General features: G+C 44.5%; 1 protein-coding gene across 8 annotated transcripts in view; it reads right to left on the bottom strand.

Annotated features, from left to right (window-relative positions):
* The window catches only part of MPND (MPN domain containing), a 145,559-nt gene that overhangs the window by 14,760 nt on the left and 103,307 nt on the right, over nt 1–27,492 (bottom strand). For 4 of the 8 annotated variants that reach the window (XM_073544578.1, XM_073544601.1, XM_073544594.1 and 1 more), the window contains exons 6-11: nt 12,299–12,395; nt 12,147–12,219; nt 11,667–11,743; nt 8,190–8,358; nt 8,032–8,102; nt 7,855–7,944 (exon numbers count right to left, since the gene is read on the bottom strand). In XM_073544578.1, the coding sequence (XP_073400679.1) occupies nt 7,855–7,944; nt 8,032–8,102; nt 8,190–8,358; nt 11,667–11,743; nt 12,147–12,219; nt 12,299–12,395 (577 nt within the window). Of the gene's footprint in view, nt 1–2,578; nt 2,649–7,854; nt 7,945–8,031; nt 8,103–8,189; nt 8,359–11,666; nt 11,744–12,146; nt 12,220–12,298; nt 12,396–13,737; nt 13,828–16,824; nt 23,089–27,492 lie in introns of those variants that run through there. The other 4 variants (XR_012220129.1, XR_012220123.1, XR_012220118.1 and 1 more) reach the window with 4 other exon arrangements.

A 27,492-nucleotide genomic window follows, 5' to 3' on the forward strand; every position in this document is an offset into this window, starting at 1 on the left:
AGATCTATATATATATAAAGCTGAGTGTATAGCCCCACCCACTCCGCATAGCCACAGTCACTATAATATCCCACACATCTCGTCAGCCAGAGCTACCGGACTACTATCCCTAATGTCCCACATCGTCCCGTCAGCCAGAGCCACCGGACTACTACCCCTAATATCCCACATCATCCCGTCAGCCGGAGCCACCGGACTACTACGCCTAATATCCCACATCATCCCGTCAGAGCTACCAGACTACTACCCCTAATATCCCACATCATCCCATCAGCCAGAGCCATCTGACTACTACCACTAATATCCCACATCATACCATCAGCCTGGGGTCAGAACCAGAGCACTGAGTGAAACGGTCCTAACTTCCATATCGGGGATCTCTTTAAGAGAGGCCTGGCGTCAGAACCAGAGCGCTGAGTGGATTTGCCCTGACTTTCATACCAATGATCCCTTTAATAGAAGCCTGGGGTGAGAATCAGAGCGCTGAGGGATTTACCCTAACTTCCATACCGGAGATCTCTTTAAGAGAGGTCTGGGGTCAGTACCAAAGCACAGAGTGGATTTGCCCTCACTGTTAGGAACGGCAGAACGCACTAAATAAATAATAAAGTGCGTTTGCCGCTCCGGGTCCACCGTGCAGGTGTTAAAACCGCTGCTAAACAATGGCAGACGCGCTATATGGCAGTATAATGCGCTCGGGTTCAACGTCACCCGATGAGCGTGGAGCGGACTCTGTTAAACTCACAGAGGTGCTGTAACAAAAACATACAAGTATACACTGAGCCAGTTAGACTTCACCGGACTCAGTGAAATTGCACGCACGGTATCTGGTCACAGGACACAGGTCCAAGACAGGGGACGGTGTCCGTCTAGACCTACCGTGCGTGCGGCGTTGCTGCTCTGGACGCCGGTAAGTGCTGCTACATGCAACGCAGCGGCAGACACAGCCGCTAAGCGATGGTGCCTTGAGAGACGTGACACCACCGGACGCTAGTGTAGAGGTGCGGTGTGCACAGTGGCCTATGGTTTGCCACTGACTGGCACGGACTCTAACTATAGTTCCCTATCCACATGTGTAATATCAGAGGGAGGGGAATCTTAATGAGTCAGTTACCAGAATCATACATCCATCACCATTCACACATCTAGCAAGAATAGCCTATACTAGTGCATGGCCATATGGCCATGCGGCCCTTTTATAGCCGTGCGCTGCCGGGACCTTCCAGATCTCTGAGATGGACCAATCAGATCAGGAGAAGGACCTGAGCACGTGATTCCCGACCTCCAATGGGAGATTATCTCATGAGCATGCTCAGAGGAGCGGCAGAGGGACTTAGCCTCAGGAGTAACTTGCTGCGAAGCAGTATGTGAGGCTCTGGACTCCTGCTGTGTAGCCGCAGGAATCTGACGCCTAACACTGACTTGCATACCAATGATCCCTTTAATAGAACCCTGGGGTCAGAATCAGAGCGCTGAGGAATTTGCCCTAACTTCCATACAGGAGAGCCCTTTCAGAGAGCTTGAGGTCAGTACCAGAGCATTTGAAGGCTCACTTCCATACCAGAGATCCCTTTAAGAAAGGCCTGGGGTCAGTACTAAAGCGCAGAGTGGATTTGCCCTAACTTCCATACCAATGATCCCTTTAAGAGACCCTGGGGTCAGAACCACAGCGCTGAGTGGAAAGTTCCTAACTTCCATACCAGAGATCCCTTTAAGAGAGGCTTGGGGTCAAAACCAAAGCACTGAATGGATTTGCTCTAACTTACAGACCAATGTTCCCTTTAAGGGTGAGTGCACACGCTGCGGATTGTGCTGCAGATTTTTCCACGTGGATTAGCCTGCGGTTTGACACCTGGACAATGGAGCAGGTGTAAAACCGCTGCGGATTCCGCACAAAGAAGTGACATGCTGGGGATTTGAAACCACAGCAAATCTGCGCGGAAAAATCCGCAGCATGTGCACTGCGGATTTGAAAACCCATTGCCTAACATTGTACTGTACACTGTCTGCGGAACTGCTGCGGATCCGCAGAGCCAAAAACGCTGTGGATCCGCAGCAGAATCCGCAGCGTGTGCACACAGCCTAAGAGAAGCCTGGGGTCAGTATCAAAGCGATGAAGGATTTGCCCTAACTTCCATACCGGAGATCCCTTTAAGAGGGAAGATGTGCCTATGGGGTGGAGGATGTGTGATGGGGATATGGGCACAGGAGGGGGGATTCATTTCTGTCATGTGCCCTCTGCTCCTTTTTGGGGGGCAGATAATGATGGGGGCTTATGTTCCCAGGAATGCTAGATTTCTCCCACCCTGACAGAGTCTGCTGAGGTCTTGTCAAGTGGGAAAACTTGCTAATAGCAACCAATCACAGCTCAGCTTCTTTTAACCAGCTTTAGGTAAATGAGAGATACTTAGTGATTGGTTGCAAGGAAAACTGTTGCTCATAGCAACCAATCACAGCTCAGCTTCTTTTGAACAGATCTGGTGAAATGAAAGATGCTTCGTGATTGGTTGGTGATGCACACACACACATACACACACATTCATTTTTATATATAGAGATGAAAATCGTAGTTACTTACCGATAACGGTATTTCTCTGATCCCATGACGGCACCACGGAGAGAGGGATCCGCCCTCAGGGACAGGAAACCTATGGATGAAAAAGGCGGTACCTCTCTCCCACATCAGTTGGTTTACAGAGCATTACACAGAACTCTCAGCTGCAACTCAAATGGTTATAAAAATCCAAAATTAATCAAATTTACTCAACTTAAGCTTAATAGAGGCACCGTGTGGCTAAGTACTAAAGCTAACTAACTCACTCTTATGTGCACACCTGTGTGTGTGAAAGGGAGGGGATGTACGGGTGCCGTCATGGGATCAGAGAAATACCGCTATCGGTAAGTAACTACGATTTTCTCTTTCCCGCATGACGGCACCACGGAGAGAATTACAAAGATAGTACATCTAGGGAGGGACCACCGCCTCCAGAACCCTTTTCCCCAAAGGTGAGATCTGAAGAGGAGGTCAAGTCTAGACGGTAATGTTTGAAAAATGTAGAGGGGGAAGACCAAGTGGCAGCTCTACATATCTGATCTATTGAAGCGCCAGCTTTCTCTGCCCAGGATGATGCCACTGCCCTGGTTGAGTGGGCTCTTACGTCCTCTTGTAAGCTTTAGAAAAAACATTTTTTTTTATTTTTAAATTACGCGCCGCCGCCCCCTTCCCAGGGATCCCTGCGCTCCGCCGGAAGTACCGCGGCCTGCCGGAAGTTTCGCGCATGCGCACGGCGAGACTACCCAGTGGTGCACCGCGCGTCCCCCCTTAAGGGAACTGACATGGCGCGAGCGCGCGCCCATCCCCCGGTGTACCGCACGCCGGCGCTGGTTCCTGCGGCCTCCCGGCGCTGCACACATGGCTCCGGTGGCTGCCGCCGCCCCCGCTGTGTGCTGCAGAGGCCTGCCCGGTTCGTGGTCCTCGGTGGGCCCCCACCTCCCTGGTATGGCAGGCTCTGCCGAATGGCCCTCAGTGACCGTTGCCACCTGCCCGGCCCCTTGACAGATCGGCTGAGCTTCTCCCGTAGTGACCGCCGTCACTAACTGCACAGGAGGCCCCCTTTTTTTTTTTTTTTTTTTTCCTTTCCTTTTTCCTGGGATCGACAGGCTTCCAGGATTCTTCACTGCCTTTCCCCATTCACCCTCAAGGCCCGCCGACCCCGATAGTGGTGCTTCGGGGTGGAGCCTGTTCGAGCCCCGCTGCCTTTTGCTGGTCTGGATCGGTCCCCGGATCCTGCGACGACTCCAGGTACGTGCTGTAGGTTCCCCGCCAGGGACAGGAAACCAACTGATGTGGGAGAGAGGTACCGCCTTTTTCATCTGTAGGTTTCCTGTCCCTGAGGGCGGATCCTTCTCTCCGTGGTGCCGTCATGGGGGAAAGAGAAACGCTATTAGTACCAAGTGGTTAGTACTTCTAAACACAAAGTAGAGAGAATTTAAAAAATAGTCTAACTAAAAATCTGTGAGAGTGGTGCACACATGTATAGACTTCAGGTCCCATACACATCACACTCGGCTGACAGTCTAATGTTTATGATATATGAGGTCCAGGGAGATTTGGTTCTGACATGTCTGACTTTGGAATGCAGATCCTTTTATTCGTGCAAAGATAGACCACCGCTAGAGGATTATGGCAGTCTCTCTCTCAGAGAACACAGAACCGCTCGGGACAACCAGAGGTCCTATGTATGGAGGAGTCAGGAGAGATAGCCATTGTTCAGCCAATTGCTTGGCTGGCAGCTATCTATTGTGTGGGAGGCCACTTACAATTGAGCCCATACATGTATCTGGACAAAACTCATGCAGAAGCTTTGGAGTGGTATTTTGATCAATTTGTCTCAGAACCCAGATACCCACTGAGCGGCAGGTCTAAGCAACTTATAATATAACTCCAATTCCAAAAAAGTTGAGATTCTGTGTTGTAAAATGTAAAAAAGACAGGAATGCAATGATTTGGAAATCTCTCATTGCCATACTGTATTCACAACAGACCATGGAAAACATCAGAACTTGAAAATTAGACATTTTTCCATTTCATTTGAAAACAATTGCCGTATATACTTGAGTATAAGTCGACCAGAGTATAAGCCGAGGGACCTAATTTTGACATGGAAAACTGGGTAAGCTGATTGACATTGTCCCCTCATCCCTGTCTTGGTATACGTGGCTCCCCCCCATCCTGTCCTCATATGCGTGGCTCCCCCGTCGCTGTCCTGATATGATGGCTCCCTCCGTAGCTGTCCTGGTATACGTGGCTCCCCCAGTAGCTGTCCTGGTATGCGTGGCTCGCCCCGTAGCTGTGCTTGTATGCTGCGTGGCTCGCCCCATAGCTGTCCTGGTATGCGTGGCTCCCCCATTCCATCCTTGTTGGCATGCTTCCTATTAAAAGAAAAAAAAAAAACAACCTACTCACTCTCCAGTGTGCCGTCGCAGCACCTCGTTCCCGTGCCAGCAGCTCTTCCTATGCTGAACGATCACGTGGCACCGCTCATTAAGGCCTGTTTCACACTTCCGTTTTTTCAAATCCGTCAAAATCCGTTGTTTTCCGTAAAAAAACGGATCCGCCATTTTTTGCAGGATCCGTTTTTTTGTGCCATAGACTTCCATTACGGTTACCGCGGATCCGTCAAAAAAACGGATCCGTTTTTTTAAAAACGGATCCGTTGGCATCCGTTTCCGTCAAAAAAACGGAAACTGATCCGTTTGGCGGACACAAAAACGGAAGTGTGAAACAGGCCTAAGGTAATGAATATTCCCTCCACGCCTATGGGAGTGGAGACGCTTGCATATTCATTACCTTAATGAGCGGTGCCACGTGATCGTTCAGCACAGAAAGAGCTGCTGGAAGCCAGCACCAACGAGATGCTGCAAGGGCGCAGGGAACAAAGAGATGCTACGAGAGCACGCTGGAGGTTGAGTAGGATGTCTTCTGGAAGCCGGCGGCTGCAGCTGTCACTGTGTGTGCTATAAGAGAAATTAAAATTCATTACTTTTTAGCAGTGGCACAGGCTGTAGCCATACCCGCCAACTCCTGATTCTGTCACCCACCACTCCCCCTCCCCCCGCCAACTTTATGGGACAATTGACTTGTGTATAAAGGGCCTGTCACACTAAGCGATATCACCAGCAATATCGCTATAACGTCACTGGTTTTTGTGATGTAGCAGCGATATTGCTAGCGACATCGCTATGTCTGATACTTACCTCCGACCGGCTCCCCCGCTGATTATCGCTGATCGCGCGAGAACGTCCTGGACCGTTTCTCGTCGTCAGCTTCCTGCTGGGCTTCCTGTGGCGCCGACGAGCGACGCGTGGACGTGGGTGGGAGGACGTCTTCATCGCCTCGTCTGACAGGTAAGTAACGACCCCCGACCGCTGCTATGTCGCTGGTGAGATCTGCCTGTGTGGCAGCTCACTTGCGACCACTTACCGATGCACCAGCGATCCTGACCGCGTCATATCGCTGGTCGGGATGGCTGGTGCATCGCTAAGTGTGACAGTACCTTTAGCCGAGGGGGGGCATTTTCAGCACAAAAAAGTGTGCTGAAAAAACTCGGCTTATACATGAGTAAATACGGTAACTCATTTAGAAATTGATGTCAACAACACATCTCAGAAAAGTTGGGACAGGGTTAACAAAAAGGCTGGAAAGTATGTCTTACTAAAGAAAAACAGGTGCACAATCAATTTTGAACTAAGTTACAGGGCTTTGTATAAAAAGAGCAAGATAGAAAGGCAGAGTCTCTCAGAAGCACAGATAGTCAGAGGTTCACCAATCTAAACAGCTGCATTTAAAAATTGTGAACCAATTTCAGAAAAAAAAGTTCCTCTATATAAAATTGCAAAGACTTTGAATATTCCACTATCTACAGAACACAATATCAAAATATTTAGAGATTGTGGAGAAATCCATGTACACAAGTTACAAGAGCGGTGATCAATATTAGATGCTCATGATTAATGGGCCTTCAGGTGGCACTGCATTAAAAACAGGAAAGATTTGGTTGTGTAAATCAATACATGAGCTCACAAATACTTCCAGAAATCAGTACAGTTTGATGTGCAATCCTCAAATGCAAGTGAAAGCTCTATCATGCAAAGAAGCTGCCATTTGTCAACACAATCCAGAAACCGCTGATAGTTTCTATGGGTCAAAGCTCATTTATAATGGACTGAGGAAAAATAGAAAACTGTTCTTTGGTCAGATGAATCAAAATGTGAAATTCTTTATATAAACAAGGACATCATATCCTGCAGACTCAAGAAGAGAAGGACAACCCAGTTTATTATCAGCGAACAGCTCAAAAGCCTGCATCTCTAATAAGGCTTACATTAGTCTCTATGGCATGGGCAGCTTACACATCTCGATAGGAACTGTCAGTGCTGAGCATTATATAGTGGTTTTAGAACAACATATGCTCCCATCCAGACATCTATTTCAGGGAAGACCTGGCATATGTCAGCCAGACAATGCTAAACCACATACTGGGTCCATCACACCATCATGTCTTCATAAAAGAGTTAGTGTGATGACCTGGCCGGCTCCAGACCAGACCTTTCACCAATGGAAAATATTTGGAACATTATGAAACATAAAAAAAACAAACAAGGCTCAGGACTGTTAAGCAGCTAGAATCCTACATCAGGAACGAAGAGGACATTCCTCTCCCAAAACTCCAACAATTGGTCTCCTCACTTCCCAGACCTTTACTGTCTGTTGTAAGAAGAGTGGATGCTGCATAATGGTAGACATGGCCCTGTCCAAACTTTTTTGAGATACGTTGCTGCCAATTTCTAAAGGAAGTGGTTTTTCTAATAAAATGGAAAAATGTGTAACTTTCACCTCATGATCTGTGTTCTATGTTCTGTTGTGAATATAATTTGGCTATAAGAAATTTCCAAATCATTGCATTCTAATTTTCTTTACAATTTACATAGTGTCCCAACTTTATTTTGGATTTAGGGTTGGATATAAAAAGTTTTTCAAATGATAGGTACAATATAAAGGATTTTGATCCCTTTGGAGCCATTCCACTCAAATATGTGTATTTTGGTCAAAAAAATCTTTTTGCAACAAGGTTTTCTTAAACATTTTGGGCTGCTTGGTTTCTACAGCCTCTACTTATCCCAGTACTTGATGATGAATGAGTTAACAGTGATTTAGTCAAAGGGATTGCAACTCTCCTCGCTCTTCTCATGAATGATCATTAAACCCACTCATGATTTCATCAAAGTTAATGTTTTATCATGAATCAATTATAAACATTTCAATGTCCTATAAAAAAAAATGGGACTCCTTACCATGTCGTGCAAGATGTCATTTGTTAGAAAGCTGTCCTGTATATATGCAACTTCAACTTCCATAGGAATTCCATAATCATTTGGACGGTGCTGGACGAGATTTGTATTATAAAAAGGAAAAAAAATGAAACGTAACCTACAACATAGGGAATGTGAATTCTAAAATGTATAACTAACCTCTGCAGGAGGCATAACCCAGAATGGACAAATTGTAGACTGGGTCCCATGGTTTCCACGGAAGTATGGGGCTAATTTAAAGAAAGCAAAAAGTTATAAAAACCCCACAGACCTTGAAATGCTATGGATCTGTGAGGCAAATGAGAAAAATGTCTCACCGCATATTAAGCCCAAACATGGCTGGAAACTGTTGTCTGAACCCTGCAGTTTTAGCTGATAATCCATCTGAGACTCAATGTCCTGCAGGGATGGCAGAGCGGGACTAAAAGGGTGACTATGATACCAACCAACCAAAGACAGGCCCCGTAGGAAAAGATTATGATAGATCTGGTTGGAAAAAGAACTATTCTGAATAAGGAGAACATGGGAATGGATATAAACGAAGCTGATGTAGAAGGTTGTAAATGGATAGGTTAAACGATGGTATGCTTAAAGAGGTCGGCCAATTTATGGGAAGGTTTAAGGCTTCCTGCTTCCCATGTAAACTGGAAACTAGCAGTCTCCATATCCTTAGAATTTAAGATGGCAGCAGTCTTGTGATTTACTCATGTGATTACTTAGTTGGCTCTTCCTGCCTGAGTTCCTCTATAGTTTACTACTGCCTGCGTATGTGCTAGATGCATTAAGTTAATGCATAAAATCTGTACAAAGGCAGATATGGCCAAGGACTGCGGACTTGTGGTCACATTGGTCAATCATGTGACTGCTGCCAACCTATAGCCTATGGATACTTAGACCTATGGTTACCAATTCTTTCATAGCCCATACATGAGCAGCAAGGACTATTACATTGCAAAGCTTTTTTTTTTTTAATTTTCCAAAACTTAATTGTTTATGGCCTTTCTGACAATCTTCCTATTGAATGGCCAGTCCCTTTAAAAGAAAATATTTTTTTAAACAGAAAAAACTTCACAATTTACAACTGATACCCTCATAATTATTTCTGGTACCCATCGCAGTTAGCATTTATATAAATAGCACTTGAAGTGCTACAGCTCTCTTCTCTCACAATAGGCAGTGTACTAACATAGGCTAGTCAACATCTCGATTTAAGAGCTTGTGGTAATGTAATGGGGAGAAAAGAGCAGCAGGCCAAGTCTCTTTGTTGAGAATCACCATTGCATGCAAAACCTCTGATATTTGAAGTGATTCAAGGCATTTTACTAATAAAACTAGTGGTATGACCCACCCCAATGCACTTCCAGGTAATGTTCTCTCTAAGTCTTTGTAGAAGAGAAGCATCTACAGTTAGGTCCAGAAATATTTGGACAGTGACACAAGTTTTGGCATTTTAGCTGTTTACCAAAACATATTCAAGACACTGATATGTAATCAATATGGGCTTAAAGTGCAGATTCAGCTTTAATTTGTGGGTATTCACATCCAAATTGGAGTAAGGGTTTAGGAATTGTAGCTCTTTAATATGTACACAGAATCATTAGGCTATAAAAAAGAAGAAATCCATTAGAGAGGTAGTAAAAATGTTTGGAGTGGCCAAAGCAACAGTAGTACATTCTGAAAAAAGCGTACTGTTGAGCCTGGGAACTCCAAAAGGCCAGGGCATCCATGGAAGGCAACAGTAATGGATGATCGCAGGATCCTTTCCATGGTGAAGAAAAACTCCTTCAAAACATCAACCCAGGTGAAGAACACTCTCCAAGACGTAGGTGTTTCATTATCAAAGTTTACCATAAAGAGAAAACTTCATGAGCGCAAATACAGATGGTTCACCTCAAGGTGCGAACCATTAATCAACCTTTCAAATAGAAAGGTCAGATTAGACTTTGCTAAATAACACCTAAGGAGTCAAGCCCAGATCTGGAAAAGCATTCTTTGGTCAGACGAAACTAAGATCAACCTGTACCAGATTAATGGGAAGACGAAAGTACGGAGAAGGCTTGGAAAAGCTTATGATCCAAAGCACACCACAAAACGTGGTGGAGGCAGTGTAATGGCATGGGCATGTATGACTTCCAATGGCGCTGGGTCACTAGTGTTTATTGATGATGTGACTGGAGACAGAAGCAGCCGGTTACATTCTGAAGTGTACAGGACTATACTTTCTGCTCAGATTCAATCAAATAGATTGGATGGCGCTGCACAGTATAGATGGGCAATGACCCAAAATATACTGCAAATGTAACCCATGAGTTTAATGTAAAGAAGTGAAATATCCTGCAATGGCCCAGTCAATCACCAGGTCTCAACCCAATCGAGTATGCATTACATTTGCTTAAGACCAAAATTTAAAGGAAAAGGTCAAAGTACTGCGTACTGCAGTACTTTACTCTGCCCTCAACAGGGCAGAGAAGTATGCCAGCGCAGGAGCGTGATGATGGGGAGCCTGTGTGGATGATGCAGGTTTGTGTCATCCACAGGAAGCAAGCAGGAGGGTGGCGATCATAAGAAGATAGGAGGCGCCGGACCAAGACCAGCGACACCCATCGGACCGCCCCGTAGGGGAGTATAATAAAATTTATTTTTCAGTTCTTCCAGGTCAGGTTGGGGGCTTATATACAGCATTATAATATGCTGTAGATAAGCCCTGAAAGGTGATGGCTGTATCTTATATTGGCCAAAACTGCTGACCGGTTCCCTTTCAGGCAGAAGACCCACAAACAAGCAATAACTGAGGCCAGCTGCAGTAATGGCCTGGCAAAGCATCACAAAAGAGGAAATTCAGCGTTTCGTGACGTCCACGGCTTCCAGACTTCAGGCAGACATTGCTTGCAAAGGATTCTCAACAAAGTATTAAAAATGATCATTTTATTTATGCTAAAGTTAATTTGTCCAATTACTTTTAAGTCCCTCTAATGAGGAGACTTTACAGAAAAATGGTTGAAATTCCTAAACATGTTGCACGATATTTTTGTTCAATCCCTTTAATTAAACGTAAACGTCTTCGCATCAATGTCATCTCAGTTGTTTCAGTTTAAATCCGAAATAGTGACACGCAGCGCGCAAATCACCAAGCTTCGGTCACTGACCAAATATTTCTGGATCTGACTGTAAGAAGTTGCGCAGTGTTCTGTTAAAGAGATCCTACAACTAGGCAAAGTGTATCCAGATTTGGTATTGTTTTATTACTGCTACTCCACTGAATATTCCATTTTTTTAATCCGCCATATTATTCGAGACCTATGGGCCTTTTTATTTTGCGTTAATTTTAATTGTCTTTACTAAAGGGATATAGCTTTAGGCACTCTGCATAATTACTCTGTGAGAATTGTCAACTTGGTAAAGACCATAAAATTCGCACTAAATAAAAAGACCCATATCTCTAGAACTGTATAGCGGATTATAAAAAAAAAAAAAAACTAAAACTGAATAGTCAGGGAAGCAGCGGAAATAAAATGTTCTGTGTTACCACCTGACATCCCACTGTTTTCAGGCTAAATTGCATGTGGCTCACTGAATTTCCATAAAACAAGCATCATTTCTATTGTTACAACTCATACAGCCATACCACCAGTTTTATTGGTAAATTCGTTTTGACAGATTCCATTGAAGTTGCTAAATATAACTTAATAAAATGTAAAAAAATAAAGTTAAAATGATAGAAGTGCATTTTGACATATTTCAGGGGACATGTCTCCAATCTCTGATGTTCCCATTTCAATGTTTCCAAACATCACCTCTTCTTCTACTGCTGCAGCGGTCTCCGTGTCCTTCAGGCGAGAGCGGCAAGGAAAGGCACGCAGAACAGTCAACACTAGAGAAAGATTTACAATTTACTCCAGCACAATACTTAGTAGGGGTTTTCCACTACTTGTCAACCACAGCTTAATCAATATAGGACCCCCAGGTGTATACTAGTCTCTGCAGCGGCATCATTCCAGTGATGTCAGCAACACTGCAGAATGATGTGATATTGTTGTGCCGCATGCTGGCTGTAGCCAATAAGTGGCGCTTCATCAATATTTTGTCAGGGTGGACATTCACGGTGACACAACAAAGGGTGACGCTCACGAGCAACGGATCATTGGCTACAGCCAGCAACTGGCACAAAAATATCACTTCACCTACACGGCTGGAATGGCGCCACTGCTGGAATTGACAACCCCTTATTTGATCAATTATTATTGGGTGAAGTAGAAACAACAAAAAATACTTACGCTGGCTGCTGGTGTCCCAACGCCCCCCAAGGTAGCCCACTACTTCACTACGCGTCAAGTGGCTGTGGAAATCCTGGGATGTAGTGAATTGATTACTTAGCGGTTATTAACAAAATTGCATTTTAAAACATTCAAAAAGGACTGAAACTCACCACCAACAGAAGAGTGTTACTGGAAATAGACACGTGAAAAGGCTGGAACTTGTTCAATGCCAGGAAAGAGGTAAGTTGAACCAACGTATGTGGGTCTCTAAAACAAAAATGCCGAATAATGATTATCACAGGTCTTTCTTAAGTGGTTGTAGAGAAAGTACAACTAACATCAGAGAAACATTCTCACTAATCTCTGTAGGTTCTATGTTTTCCTTTTAACTAGGTCGAATAGCACAGCAGTCACCATCAGTTTTGTCTGTTAACCCCTTCAGGACTGTCCCATTTTTAGTCTTTAACCCCTTAATGAGCGCCGATACGCATTAAAACGTCAGCCGTTAAGGGGACTTATTCTCTCATTGCCGTTTTAAAACAACAAATCGGGAATAAGAGTATAGCGTCCCAAGCGTCGGACATTCTCTGGGGTTTCAGACGCTGAAGAACATAATCAGTGCCGGTTTTTCCAGTTCCCGATCACGTGATCACCGTTATTCAATGAATAATGACGATCACGATTAAAAAAAAAAAAAGTGCCGCTATTAGAGACATTTCTATCTCTTCTGAAATGATATATATGTCAAAGGAGAGAGACATGAGGTACCCTACTCCCCCCACTCCGGTACCTTCACCGCCCCCCAAGCTCTGTTCCCGCCCCTCCTCCAACACTTCCTGGAAAAAAAAATGGCGTTCGGCACCTGGCAACAGTGGGGATTTTTCTTATTGGTTCATTTTGATCATTGTGATAGACCTTATCACAGTGATGAAAAGCCAATAACTAGTATGTCACCCTCCCAGTGTCATCCCCTTACATTTTTTTATTTTATCATTTTTATTTCTTTCATTCTTTGTCATTTGAGTTACGTTTTTTTCAAAAGTTAAAAAAAAAATAAAAAATGACGATATGACGTCTAGTGTGGAGTGCAAGTGCACGCTACTTGATTTGGCATCAGGGTTGCTCGAGCACCCGAAATACTTGCATACAGGAGCACCCCGATGCAAACTCGAGTAGCCCTTGCGCTCAACACTAATGATGACATATTCAATATCACTACCTAATGTTATCAAATTCTGTGTAGCACCTTTGGGTTAAAAAATCAATACTATACCCCTGGATAAAATGCATGAGGGGTGTAGTTTCCAAAATGGGGTCATTTATAGGGGGTTTCCACTGTTTAGGCACATCAGGAGCTCTCCAAACGCTTCTGCTTTCCTTTCGAGCCCTGCCGTGTTCCTAAATAGTAGTTTTCCCCCACAGGAGAAATTGCACATCAAATTTGTGGCTCCATTTTCTCCTGTAACCCTTGAGAAAGTAAAAAAAAATTGGGCCTAAAGCAAAATTTTTGTGATAAAAAGTAAAATGTTAATTTTTTCCTTCCAGATTCCATGAATTCCCGCAGACAACCTGAAGGGTTAATAAACTTCTTGAATGTGGTTTTGAGTACCTTGAGAAGTGCAGTTTTTAGAATGCTGTCACTTTTGGGTATTTTCTGTCATATAGACCCCTCAAAGACACTTGAAATGTGATGTGAACCCTAAAAAAGAATATGTTTAAAAAATGATGCAGATGTAAAGTAGACATGTGGGAAATGTTATTTATTAATTATTTTGTGTGGCATATCCATCTGATTTAAGGGGAAAAAATGTAAAGTTTAAAAATTGTGAAATTGTCACATTTTCTGTAAAATTTTCAATATTTTCATAAACACAAATCATATCGACCAAAAATTACAACTAACATGAAGAACAATACGTCACAAAGCAAGTAACATTCTCTGAATCACTATGATCCATTGAAGCGTTCCAGAGTTATTACTACTTAAGGTAACACTGGTCAGATTTAAAAAAATCTGGCCTGGTCATTAAGGTCAAAATTAGTTCCGTCACTAAGGGGTTAAAGACAAAGCACTTTTTTTTATTGTCATAACATTTTTACTTTTATTGTACGAGATAAGTTGTATTTATCAGTGGCACCAATTTTGGGCACAAATAACATCACCAAAGGGCTTTTTTTGTCTCATATTACAAAAAAAAAAAAAATTCCGTTCTGTGTTATTTTATTTCGTTTTGCTTTTCCTTTTTAAGTAGTATGTTTTGTGCCATTTACGTTTTGTACAAATAGAGTTAAGTACTTGCAGCAATACGGCAATACCAAATTCACGTTTTAAGGCTTTTGTACAATACTTTCTTTGCTAAAAAATCATTTGTTTTTGTGTCACTATTTTGTTTAACCCCTTAGCGACAGGGCCAGTTTGCAGCTTAATGACCAGGCCAATTTTTACAATTCTGACCACTGTCCCTTTATGAGGTTATAACTCTGGAACGCTTTAATGGGTGCCGCTGATTCTGAGATTTTTTTTTTGTGACATATTGTACTTCATGTTAGTGATAAAATTTCTTCGATAAGTCTTGTGTTTATTTATGAAAAAACGGAAATATGGCGAAAATTTTGAAAATTTTGCAATTTTAAAACTTTAAATTTTTATGCCCTTAACCCCTTTCTGACATCAGACGTACTATCCCGTCCATGGGACCCGGGACCCTATGCCCATGGACAGGATAGTACGTCTAGTGCGATCAGCAGCGCCCACGTAGTGAGCGCCGCTGATCGCGGCCGGGTGTCAGCTGATTATCACAGCTGACACCCGGCACAATGTGTCAGGGGCGGTCACGGACTGCCCCGACACGTTAGCCCCCTGCACACCGCGATCAAACATGATCGCGGTGTACCGGGGGTTAAAGGGAAGCATCAGCAGGGATGGGGCTCCCTCCGTGCTTCCCTGAGCCCCCAACGGCAGCACAATGTGCAGCGCTGCTGCGGGGGGCTCTTTCCCTGCAGGCCCCCCGAATCCAAGATGGCGATGGGGGCCTTCGGGGGCCTGCAGGGAGCTGGCTTCCTCAGTGCCTGCAAAGCGCAGGCATGAGGAAGTCTGCAGTAGTGCCTGTGACAGATCGCTGATCTGTCACAGTGATCTGTGATGTGACAGATCAGCGATCTGTCACAGGACAGTGATGTCCCACCTGGGACTATGTAATAAAGTTAAAAAAAAAATTAAAAAAAAAGTTAAAATAATTAAAAAAAAAATAAAAAAAAAAAAAATTGCCAAATAAATTAGAAAAAAAAAAAAAAAAATATTCCCCCAATAAATCCATTTTTTGGAAATAAAAAAAAAACAAAAAAACAATAAAAGTACACATATTAGGTATTTCCGCGTCCGTAACGACACGCCCTATAAACTGTCCCATTAGTTAACCCCTTTAGCGAACCCCTTAAAAAATAAAAAACGAAGCAAAAAATAATGATTTATTATCATGCCGCCAAACAAAAAGTGTAATAACGCGCGATCAAAAAGACGCATATAAATATCCATGGTACCGCTGAAAACGTCATCTTGTCCCGCAAAAAACGAGCCGCCATACACCATCATCAGCGAAAAAATAAAAAAGTTATAGCTCGCAGAATAAAGCGATGCAAAACTAATTATTTTTTATATAAAAGTTTTCATTGCATAAAACCACCAAAACATAAAAAAATGACCTAAATGAGGTATTGCTGTAACAGTACTGACCCGAAGAATAAAACCACTTTATCAATTTTACGGCACGCGGAACGGTGTAAACGCACCCCCCCAAAAGAAATTAATGAAACGCTGGTTTTTGTTCTTTCTGCGTCCCAAAAATCGGAATAAAAAGCGATCAAAAAATGTCACGTGCCCAAAAGTGATACCAATAAAAACGTCAACTCGTCCCGCAAAAAATAAGACCTCACATGACTCAGGGTGTCAAAATATGGAAAAATTACAGCTCTCAATATGTGGTGATGCAAAAACTACTTTTACAATAAAAAGCGTCTTTTAGCGTGCGACAGCTGCCAAACATAAAAACTGCCATAAATAGTAAATCAAACCCCCCCCGTTATCATCCCCTTAGTTAGGGAAAAATAATAAAATAAAAAAAATGTATGTAATTCCATTTTCCCATTAGGGTTAGGGTTAGGGCTAGGGTTAGGGCTGAGATTAGGGTTAGGCTGTGTGCACACGCTGCGGATTTTGCTGCGGTTCCGCAGCGGTTTTGGCCGCTGCGGACCCACAGCAGTTTTTGCTGCGGTGTACAGTACCATGATTCCCTATGGGAATCAAAAACCGCAATGCAGACGGTGCGGAATTTTCCGCGCGGATTATCTGCGGTTTTCAATCCGCAGAAAGAATTGACATGTCAATTTTTTCTGCGGATTCCCCTGCGGTTTGCCATCTCCTCCATTGAGGAGATGAAAAACCGCATAGCAATCCGCAGGTAAAACCGCAGGTATTTTGACCTGCGGTTTCACCTGAGAATTTTACAAAATCCGCGCGGATGAATCTGCACCTAGTCCGCAGCGTGTGCACACAGCCTTAGGGGTCTGTTGGGGTTCGGGTTGGAGTTAGAATTGGGGGTTTCCACTGTTTGGGCACATCAGGGGCTCTCCAAATGCAATATGGCGTCTGATCTCAATTCCAGCCAATTCTGAGTTGAAAAACACGGGTATTACATACCTGGTAATGTGTTTTTTCATGAGACATGACGGCACCACGAGAGAGGGGATCCACCCAGCGAGGACAGGAAACCTTCAAGATAAAAGGGGCGGCTCCTCTCTCCGCATCAGTTGTTTTACAGAGCACGAGAGGAACTCCGCAGGTTAGTGTACACATAAATAATACAACTTTAACGCTGATAAATTTCCGGCACCAAGGGAGTGTATAATACTAATAATGCACCCAACTAATGACGTGATCAAATAGGGAGGGAATATAAGGGTGCCGTCATGTCTCATGAAAAAACACATTACCAGGTATGTAATACCCGTGTTTTTCCATTCTACATGACGGCACCACGAGAGAGTTACAGAGATTTGTATTCTCTTTAGGGGGGGATCACTGCTTGTAACACTCTTCTCCCGAATGTGACATCAGAGGTAGCAGATAGGTCTAATCTATAATGTCTGAAAAAGGTAGATGGAGAGGACCAAGTGGCCGCCTTACAGATCTGGTCGATGGAGGCGTCCGCTCTCTCCGCCCAGGACGTTGCCATGGCCCTCGTGGAATGGGCTTTTAGGCCCTCTGGAACAGCCCTACCTGCACTACTATATGCTAGTATGATGGCCTCTCTCACCCATCTAGCTATAGTTTGCTTAGAGGCTTTAAGGCCCTTCCTTGCCCCCTGATATGAAACAAACAGGGCCCTCTGTTTCCTCCAGGGTTTTGTCATCTCCAAATATTGTAGGATACATCTCCTAACATCTAAGCAATGTAGCCTCTCCTCCTTCTTGTTACCGGGGTTAGAACAAAAGGATGGCAAGACTATTTCTTGAGCTCTGTGGAATTTCGACACTACCTTAGGGAGGTATGCTGGGTCTAATCTTAAGACAACTCTATCGTCCATAATCTGAGTGTACGGCGGGTCTGCTGACAGTGCGTGTAAGTCCCCCACCCTACGTGCCGATGTAAGCGCTACTAATAAGGCTGTTTTTAAAGTTAACACTTTATCTGATGTCACGTCTAGTGGTTCAAATGGACTTTCTGTTAGAGATGATAGGACTAAGTTTAGATCCCAGGGAGGAGGTTTAGGAGATGGGACAGAGTTGGCTCTAGTACAGGCCCGGACAAACCTGGCCACCCATCTATCATTTGCTAGGTCATAATTGAATAATGCTGCCAGTGCTGAAACGTGTACTTTGAGGGTGCTGACAGCTAAGCCCAAGTCTAAACCCCTTTGCAGAAACTCTAGCACTGCCCTCACAGGTACTTCCCCCTCCTGTATTGGGCCCGAGGTGGACAAAAATTTTCTCCATATTCTCCCGTATATTTTTGTAGTCACTGGCTTTCTGCTACTGATTAGGGTGGAAATTAACCTTTGTGAAAACCCTTTTTTCTCTAACAGCGACCTTTCAAATTCCAGGCTGTCAAATGCAACCTGGAGTTCGGAGGGTGATTGAAGGGACCCTGTGTTAGGAGGTCGTGGTCCTCTGGGAGTACCCACGGGTCCGTCACTGACATCACTCTTAGCCAGTAGAACCATGGTCTTTTTGGCCAAAAGGGAGCCATCATAATTACTCTGGCTCGGTCCTCCCTGATCTTCTTCAGGACTAATGGAATGAGGCATATCGGAGGGAAGGCGTACAGGAGACCTGATGTCCATTTTATCCTGAAGGCGTCTACCGCCAGTGGCATGTCTGCCGGACTTAGAGAGCAGAACTTTTGAACCTTTCTGTTGGTTTTTGAGGCGAAGAGATCTATTATGGGTTTCCCCCACATAAGCATAATCCGTTGAAAAATGGACTCTTTTAGACACCATTCGCCTTGCTTCAACCGGTTCCTGCTCAGAAAGTCTGCCTTCAAGTTGTCCACACCTCGGATATGCAGGGCCGATAATGAGAGAAACTGACGTTCTGCTAGAGTCAGGATTCTTCCCGCTATCTTCATTAATGACCGAGAACGGGTGCCCCCCTGATGGTTCACATATGCTACTGCTGTCCGATTGTCTGATAGGACTTTCACGTGATGTCCTGTCAGGTGTGTCAGTAAACCTTCCAACGCCCTTTCGATGGCTAACAGCTCCCACTCGTTTGAGGATAGATCTCTTTCGTCCTGAGCCCAAGGATCTTGAAGCCATAGGGTGTCTAGATGGGCTCCCCAGCCCCAAGGGCTGGCATCTGTCGTGATTACTCTGGAGGCTGTGTATGTCCAGGGTACTCCCCTTGGAGAGGACTCTATCTGTAACCACCACCTGAGTGACTGGAGTACAGGGTCCGGGATGGTGAGTTTTTGCTCTAACTGCCCCTGAAGCCTCAGATCGTTTTGTAACACGCACCACTGAAGTTCCCTTGTGTGAAACTGAGCCCATTTTATTGCTGGTATGCAGGAAGTTAGGGATCCCAACACTGACATGGCTTTCCTCAGAGTCATTACTGGCTTTCTTAATGTTGTCCTGATTAGGTTTTTGATTTTTCCTTCTTTTTCCTCTGGGAGGCGACATTCCTGCACCACTGAGTCTATTGTTAGGCCCAAAAAATTCTGGATCATTGTTGGTTCCAGTTTGGATTTTTTGAGGTTCAGTTGCCAACCCAGAGTCTGAAGTGTCTCCATCACTATCTTGACTTGTTCCTGACAGTGAGAGAAATCTCTCCCCACTATCAGGAAGTCGTCCAGATATGGTATTACCAGGGCATCTTTTTCCCTGAGATGTGCCGAGACCTCCGCAATTAATTTCGTGAAGACCCGGGGGGCTATTGCTACCCCAAAGGGCAGAGCCCTGTATTGGAAGTGATGCCACTGAGATTTTATCTGGACTGCCACCCTGAGATATTTGCGGTCTTGCTGCTGGATCGGGACATGATAGTAAGCGTCCTTGAGATCCAGGACCGCCATGTAACACCGAGGAAAGAGGAGTTTCACTGCAGATCTTATGGTTTCCATCTTGAATGATGGGACTATCAAATATCTGTTGAGGCTTTTCAGGTTTATAATTGTCCTCCAGGAATTGTCTGGTTTCTTTATTAGAAATAGGGGGGAGTAAAAGCCTTCCTTTTTTTCTTTTTCCGGAACTTCTTCCAGTACGAGTTTCTGTATGAGTGACAATACCTCCTCTTCCAGACTCTCTTGTCTTTCTTGAGAAGATTGCACTGGAGTCTGAATGAATTTTTGTGGTGGCCAATGGTGGAACTTTAATTCCAGACCTGACCCCACTATCTGTCGGATCCAGGTGCTGGATGAGATTCTCTCCCAGGCTGGGAGGAAGTGAGAGAGCCTTCCCCCCACCTGAGAAGGACCGTCACTGGGAGGGCTTTTTGGCTTCCCTGGAGGGCTTACCGAAATAGAAGCCTCTCCCTCCTCTGTATCGTCTGTCAGAATTGTTTTTGTCTCGATCTCTGAATCGTTGCTTTCTGAATTTTCGGCCCCTCTGAAAGGAGCGCCGAAACGCCTGAAATGGTTGTTTTGGAAAATTTTTCTTTGTATCACCCGCTTTTTCCAATACGTCATCCAACGCTGGTCCGAACAAGAAATTTCCCTCGCATGGCAGAGAGCACAGTTTCATCTTTGCCTGAGTGTCTCCCGGCCAGCATTTTAGCCATACTGCGCGCCGTCCTACAATGGTTAAGGCTGCTGACTTTGCTGCTAGTCTGGCCGAGTCTGCAGAAGCCTCTGCGAGAAAGTCTGCCGCCGCTCTAATAGCCGGTAATGCTTCCAGAATTGACTCTCTGGGCACTCCATGTTCTAGTTGATCCTCCAAGTTGTCTACCCATATCTTTAGAGACCTAGCCACACACGTAGCTGAGATAGCTGGTCTTAGTGCCCCAGCCGAGGTTTCCCAGGCTGTCTTAAGGCAACTGTCAGTCTTTCGGTCCAGCGGTTCTTTCAGAAACCCCAGATCCTCAAAGGGTAGGGAGGTTTTCCTGGCGACTTTTGATATCGCTACGTCGATTTTGGGAGCTCTATCCCAGGATGAGGATGCCTCTTCCTCAAAGGGATACCTCCTCTTCAGAGAATTAGATATCTGGGACTTTTTCTCTGGTTTTTCCCATTCGCGTTTTATGAGCTCTTCTATTTGCTCATTAATAGGGAAGGTCTTACGCTTTTTCTTTTGTAGTCCACTGAACATAAGTTCTTGGGCTGTCTTTTTTGCTCGCTCCTCTACCAGACCCATGGTAGATCTGATTGCTTTAATAAGTTCATCCGTAGATTCTACTGGGAACGTATCTTCCCCATCTGAGCTACTATCTGAATAGTGCGTTTTATCTGAGTCCTCCTCTGATCCTGTATAGTCTTCTTGAGAGACCCCTGAGGGGCTGCATCTATCCCTAGTTTTCCTATCTGCATCCGCAGTTTGCAATGCACTTACTGACTTACAAACCTCGGTTTGAATTAGGGACCTCAGACTATCCGAAAATGAGGGAGTCTCCTCCGCTATAGTTTTGTTAATACACTCCTGGCATAACTTTTTATTCCAGGCTGTTCCCACAGGACTTTTGCATAAAGCACATTCTTTATTCTTAGATTTTCCCCTACTTTTCCTAGGGACTTCCTATACTCCACCCCGCCAGTGTATGTAAGAGAGGGAGGAGAAGGAAGAGAGGAGACAAGAGAAAGAGAACAGACATTAGAGTACTGGACTTTCTCGTAGTTCACTCACCACTCGGACGCTTTCATAAAACGGGTACCGGATCTGGAGGCTGACTGGTCTTCTCACTGTCTCCCAAGGAGACTAGGGACCCCTCCTTCTTGCGTTGACGATCCGCCCGTGCGCTGCCCGAGCGGCTTCCACTGCTGCTGCGGCGTGTCTGGCTCTTTTCGTGTGAGCGTGACCGCCTTGCTTCCTGGCGTGGTTGTATATGCTCTGGTGAGGGGCTCTCCATCCTGCCGTATATGTCTGCTGCTATCTTGTGCTGAGAGCAGTCACACCCTACCATATAATGGTGTAGTGACGCCTGCCGCTACTGGTTTAAATAGCAGCCCCCAGCTTCCAGGTGCTTAGCAGGAGCCACTTAATGAGAGCAGTCACCTTCCGCCTAAGAGGGAAGGTTATTCCCCCTTTTTTTTTTTTTTTTTAATTGGACCGCCTGGTCTCCGCGCCCTGCTTGCGCCCTGTGTGCGCGCGCGCGCGCGCCACCGCCTGTGTCCGCGCGTCCCCAGTAACTGCGCACACCCTCCTGTGTCTCTGCTGAGCGCGCCAGTACTACTTCCGGGTCGCCGCTTACCACTTCCGGTTTAGCGTCGGTTTCCTCCCAGCAAGGCCCCGCCATGCGTGCTCCCATGCGCGCATCCTTGCCGCCCCGGTGTGCTCAGCGGCGCGATCCCGGGTTGCCCGGTGAGCGCCTGGGCCCTATACCGGCCATCTGCTCCCTCTTACCTGAGGAGAAGAGGATGGGCGACCACTATACCACCAACGCATCCACCAGGTAAACCTTCCCCTGAATCTTGCAGGGACTGGCGTCGGGTCTCAACAGGGTGGGTACACCAACGTGGCACCCCCGAGGAGCAATATCTTCGCCCAGACACCGATGTGTCGCATGGGCTGCATGGCCACCGTACGTCGACAGGGAGGGAACACGAAAAGTGGCCTCCGTGGACGTTTTACGGGGTATTTTTACCTCTTGGAGGGTACACCACCTGTGGCCTCCAAGGTATCCAGCTTCACCCGGGCATCTGCCCCATGGGCTGTGGCCATGCACTCACTCAGGGGGGACATAGGAATATATGACCCCCGAGGCGACTACCGGTACCTGGTATCAGGTGTAGCAGACCGGCGCCTGCTATTTGATCACCCGATCCAGGCCCAGGCATCCTCTTCTTTCTTCCATCAAGAGGTTTTCATCTTGAGGGTTTCCCATCGAGGACAGGAAACCAACTGATGCAGAGAGAGGAGCCGCCCCTTTTATCTTGAAGGTTTCCTGTCCTCGCTGGGCGGATCCCCTCTCTCGTGGTGCCGTCATGTAGAATGGAAAAAGTCAAATGGTGCTCCTTCCCTTCCAAGCTCTGCCATGCGCCCAAACAGTGTTTTACCCCCACATGTAGGGTATCAGCCTACTCAGGACAAATTGCAAAACAACTTTTGGGGTCCAATTTCTCCTGTTACCCTTAGTAAAATAAAAAATTGGGGGCAAAAATATCATTTTTGTGGAAAAAAATGATTTTTTTATTTTCACGTCCGAGCGTTATAAACTTCTGTGAAGCACTTGGGGGTTCAAAGTGCTCACCACACATCTAGATAAGTTCCGTGGGGGGTCTAGTGTCCAAAATGGGGTCACTTGTGGGAAGTTTCAATAGTTTAGGTACATCAGGGGCTCTCAAAACGCACATGATACCCGCAGACCATTCCATCAAAGTCTGCATTCCAAAACGTCACTACTTCCCTTCCGAGCACCGACGTGTGTCCATACAGTAGTTTTCTCCCACATATGGGGTATCAGTGTACTCAGGACAAATTGGACAACAACTTTTGGGGTCCAATTTCTCCTGTTACCTTTGGGAAAATTAAAAAATTGGGGACTAATTGATCATGTTTGTGGAAAAAATACGATTTTTTTATTTTCATGCCTGGGCATTATAAACTTCTGTGAAGCCCTTGGGGGTTCAAAGTGCTCTCCACACATCTAGATAAGTTCCTTAGGGGGTCTAATTTCCAAAATGGCGTCATTTGTGGGGGGTTTCCACTGTTTAGGTACATTAGGGGCTCTCCAAAGGCAACATGACACCCGCAGAACATTCCCTCAAAGTCTGCATTCCAAAACGTCACTACTTCCCTTCCGATCCCCGACGTGTGTCCATACAGTAGTTTTCTCCCACATATTGGGTATCAGCGTACTCAGGACAAATTGCACAATAACTTTTAGGGTCCTGTTACCCTTGGAAAAATAAGAATTGAGGGTGAAAAGATCATTTTTGTGGAAAAAATATGATTTTTTAATTGTACGGCTGTATGTTATAAACTTCTGTGAAGCCCTTGGGGGTTCAAAGTTCTCACCACACATCTAGATAAGTTCCTTAGGGGGTCTAGTTTCCAAAATGGTGTCATTTGTGGGGGGTTTCCACTGTTTTGGTACATCAGGGGTTTTCCAATCGCGACATGGTGTCCGATCTCAATTCCAGCCAAAAACGTCAAATGGCGCTGCCTCCCTTCCGAGCTCTGCCATGCGCCCAAATAGTGGTTTACCCCCACATGTGGGGTATCAGCGTACTCAGGACAAATTGCACAATAACTTTTAGGGTCCTGTTACCCTTGGGAAAATAAAAATTGGGGGTGAAAAGATCATTTTTGTGGAAAAATATGATTTTTTAATTGTACCGTCAATTTTTAACCCTTATAACTTCCTAACAAAAAAAAAATTTTGGTTCCAAAATTGTGCTGATGTAAAGTAAACATGTGGGAAATGTTAGTTATCAAGTTTTTTGTGTGCCGTATCTCTGTGATTTAAGGGCATAAAAATTCAAAGTTGGAAAATTGCGAAATTTTCAAAATTTTTGCCAAATTTCCGTTTTTCACACAAATAAACGCAAGTTATTTGAATGAAATTTTACCACTATCATGAAGTACAATATGTCACGAGAAAACAATGTCAGAATCACCAGGATCCATGGAAGCGTTCCAGAGTTATGACCTCATAAAGGGACAGTGGTCAGAATTGTAAAAATTGGCCCGGTCATGAACGTGCAAACCACCCTTGGGGGTGAAGGGGTTAAATCAGAGAGATGTGTCACACAAATTTCTTAATAAATAACATTTCCCACATGTCTACTTTACATCAGCACAATTTTGGAAGCAAAATTTTTTTTTTGTTAGGAAATTATAAGGGTTAAAAGTTGACCAGCGATTTCTCATTTTTACAACGAAATTTACAAAACCATTTTTTTTTAGGGACCACATCATATTTAAAGTCATTTTAAGGGGTGTACATGACAGAAAATACCCAAAAGTGGCACCATTCTAAAAACTAGACCCCTCAAGGTGCTCAAAACCACATTCAAGAAGTTTATTAACCCTTTAAGTGCTTCACAGGAACTAAAGCAACGTGGAAGGAAAAAATTAACATTTAACTTTTTTTTTGCAAAAAATTTACTTCAGAACCAATTTTTTTTATTTTCACAAGTGTTAAAAGAGAAAATCAACCACAAAATTTGTTGTACAATTTCTCCTGAATACGCCGATACCCCATATGTGGGGGTAAACCACTTTTTCAGCACACGGCAGAGCTCGCAAGGGATGGAGCGCTGTTTGACTTTTTCAACACAGAATTGGCTGGAATTGAGATCGGATGCCATGTTGCGTTCGGAGAGCCCTTAATGTGACTAAACAGTGGAAAACTCCAACAAGTGACCCCATTTTGGAAACTAGACTCATTAAGGAACTTATCTAGGTGTGTGGTGAGCACTTTGGACCTTCAAGTGCTTCACAGAAGTTTATAACGTAGAGCCGTGAAAATAAGAAATCCATTTTTTTTCCACAAAAATGATGTTTTCGCCCCCAAATTTTTATTTTTACAAGGGTAACAGGAGAAATCATACCCCCACAGTTATTGTGCGATTTGTCCTGAGTACGCTGATACCCCATATGTGGGGGGGAACCACTGTTTGGGCGCATGGGAGAGCTTGGAAGGGAAGGCGTGCCATTTTGGAATGCAGACTTTGATGGAATGGTCTGCGTGCATCATGTTGCGTTTGCAGAGCCCCTGATGGGCCTAAACAGTGGAAACCCCCAACAAGTGACCCCATTTTGGAAATTAGACCCTCTTAGGAACTTATCTATATGTGTGGTGAGCACTTTGAACCCCCAAGCGCTACACAGAAGTATATAAATGCAGAGCCGTGAAAATAAAAAGTCTTTTATTTCCACAAGTGATTTTTTAGACCCCCAAAGTTGGTAAATAGTGGAAACCCCTCAATTCTTGCTCCAACCCTAACCCCAACACACCCCTAACCCTAATCCCAACCCTAATCCCTAATCCTAATTCTAACCCTAATCCTAGTTCGCCCTAACCCTAATTCTAACCCTAGCCCAACCCTAACCCTATCCCAACCCTAATGGAAAACTGAAAAAAAAAATATTTTCTTTATTTCATTATGTTTGCCTATATAAGGGGGTGATAAACGGGGGGGTTATGTACTATTTTTTTTATTTTGATCACTATGATCGTTTATCATAGTGATCAAAATAATGAATGGAATCTGCCAGCTGGAGCCGGCAGATTCCCGGTGGGTGCACTGCGCATACGCCTGCCATTTTCAAGATGGCGGCGCCCATCGGAGGACGCCGGCGGGACCACCGGGAGGGAAGTGAGGACCACGGAGAGGTACCGGGGGGGGGATCGGGGACCCTATTTCTTTCTCCTCTGATGTATGATCACATCAGAGGAAAGAGAAATTTAATGCATAATCGCGACTTTTTTTTTCTTGCGGTCGTCGTTATAGGGTTAATAACGGAGATCGCAAAAGCGGGGTTGGTAGAAACCGACCGATTCATGTTCTCTGGGGTCTCGGCTACCCCTGGCAGCCGAGACCCTGGAGAAAATCCGACACTGGGGGGCGCTATGTACTTTCTCCACATCACCGTGAATTAACGGCGCTGTGGTTTTAGTACCCTTAATTACCGCCGTTAAAAGGCGTATCGGCGGTCGTTAAGGGGTTAAATTTGTCCGTCAACGGAGCTGTGTGAGAGCTTATGTTTTGTGGGACAAGCGGTTTTGGGTACATATGACTGTTTGATTACTTTCTATTTCATTTTTTTTTGTCAGGATGGATGAGCAAAACAAAAACAAAAAATGTTTTTCCTATTTGGCAGCATTCATAATGAAAGTGCACTGCTACAGACACGGCAAAGCCAAATGTATACATACACATAAATACCATATATTGTGTACGGTATTATCTTATCCTATCAGTGTTTGTCTGATAGGTAGTCTATTAAGCCCCCGTTACACACTGCGATATCGCTAGCAATATCGCTGTAAAGTCACCGATTTTGTGACGTTGCAGCGATATTGCTAGCGATATCGTTGCATGTGATACTTACCTCCGACCGGCTCCCCCGCTGGTTATCGCTGATCGCGTGAGAAGCTCCTGGACTAAGAGCATACTAAATCAGAAGAAATGCTATTATATAACCCACTGTCTGTTTAAAGGAGACATTGAAAACCAACCGGAAAAACATTTTAAATAAAGCAAATCTCAGAGAGACTTAACCCCTTAGTGACCAAGCAAAGTTTGACCTTTATGATCAGGCCAAATTTTACAATTCTGACCACTGTCACTTTATGAGGTAATAACTCTGGGACGCTTCAATTGATCCCACCGATTCAGAGCCAGTATTTTCATGACGTATTGTACTTCATGATAGTGGTAAACTTTCTTTGAAAGGACTTTTGCTTGCTTATGAAAAAAATGGAAATTTGGCCCAAATTTTGAACATTTTGTAATTTTCAAACTTTTAATTTTTGTGCTTTTAAATCAGAGAGTTACCGTATGTCACACAACATAGTTAATAAATAATAAATAAATAACATCTCCCTCATGTTGACTTTATATCAGCACAATTTTGGGAACATAAAAAAAAAAATTGTTAGAAGGGTTAAAAGTTGATCAGTGATTTCTCATTTTTCCAACAAAATTTAAAAAAACATTTTTTTCTTTTTAGAGACCCATCACATGTGAAGTGCCTTTGAGGGGACTATATGA

This window comes from Dendrobates tinctorius, unplaced genomic scaffold (genome assembly GCF_039654945.1).
Source record: "Dendrobates tinctorius isolate UK_male_01 unplaced genomic scaffold, ASM3965494v1 ptg000011l, whole genome shotgun sequence".
Classification (NCBI taxonomy): Eukaryota; Metazoa; Chordata; class Amphibia; order Anura; family Dendrobatidae; genus Dendrobates; species Dendrobates tinctorius.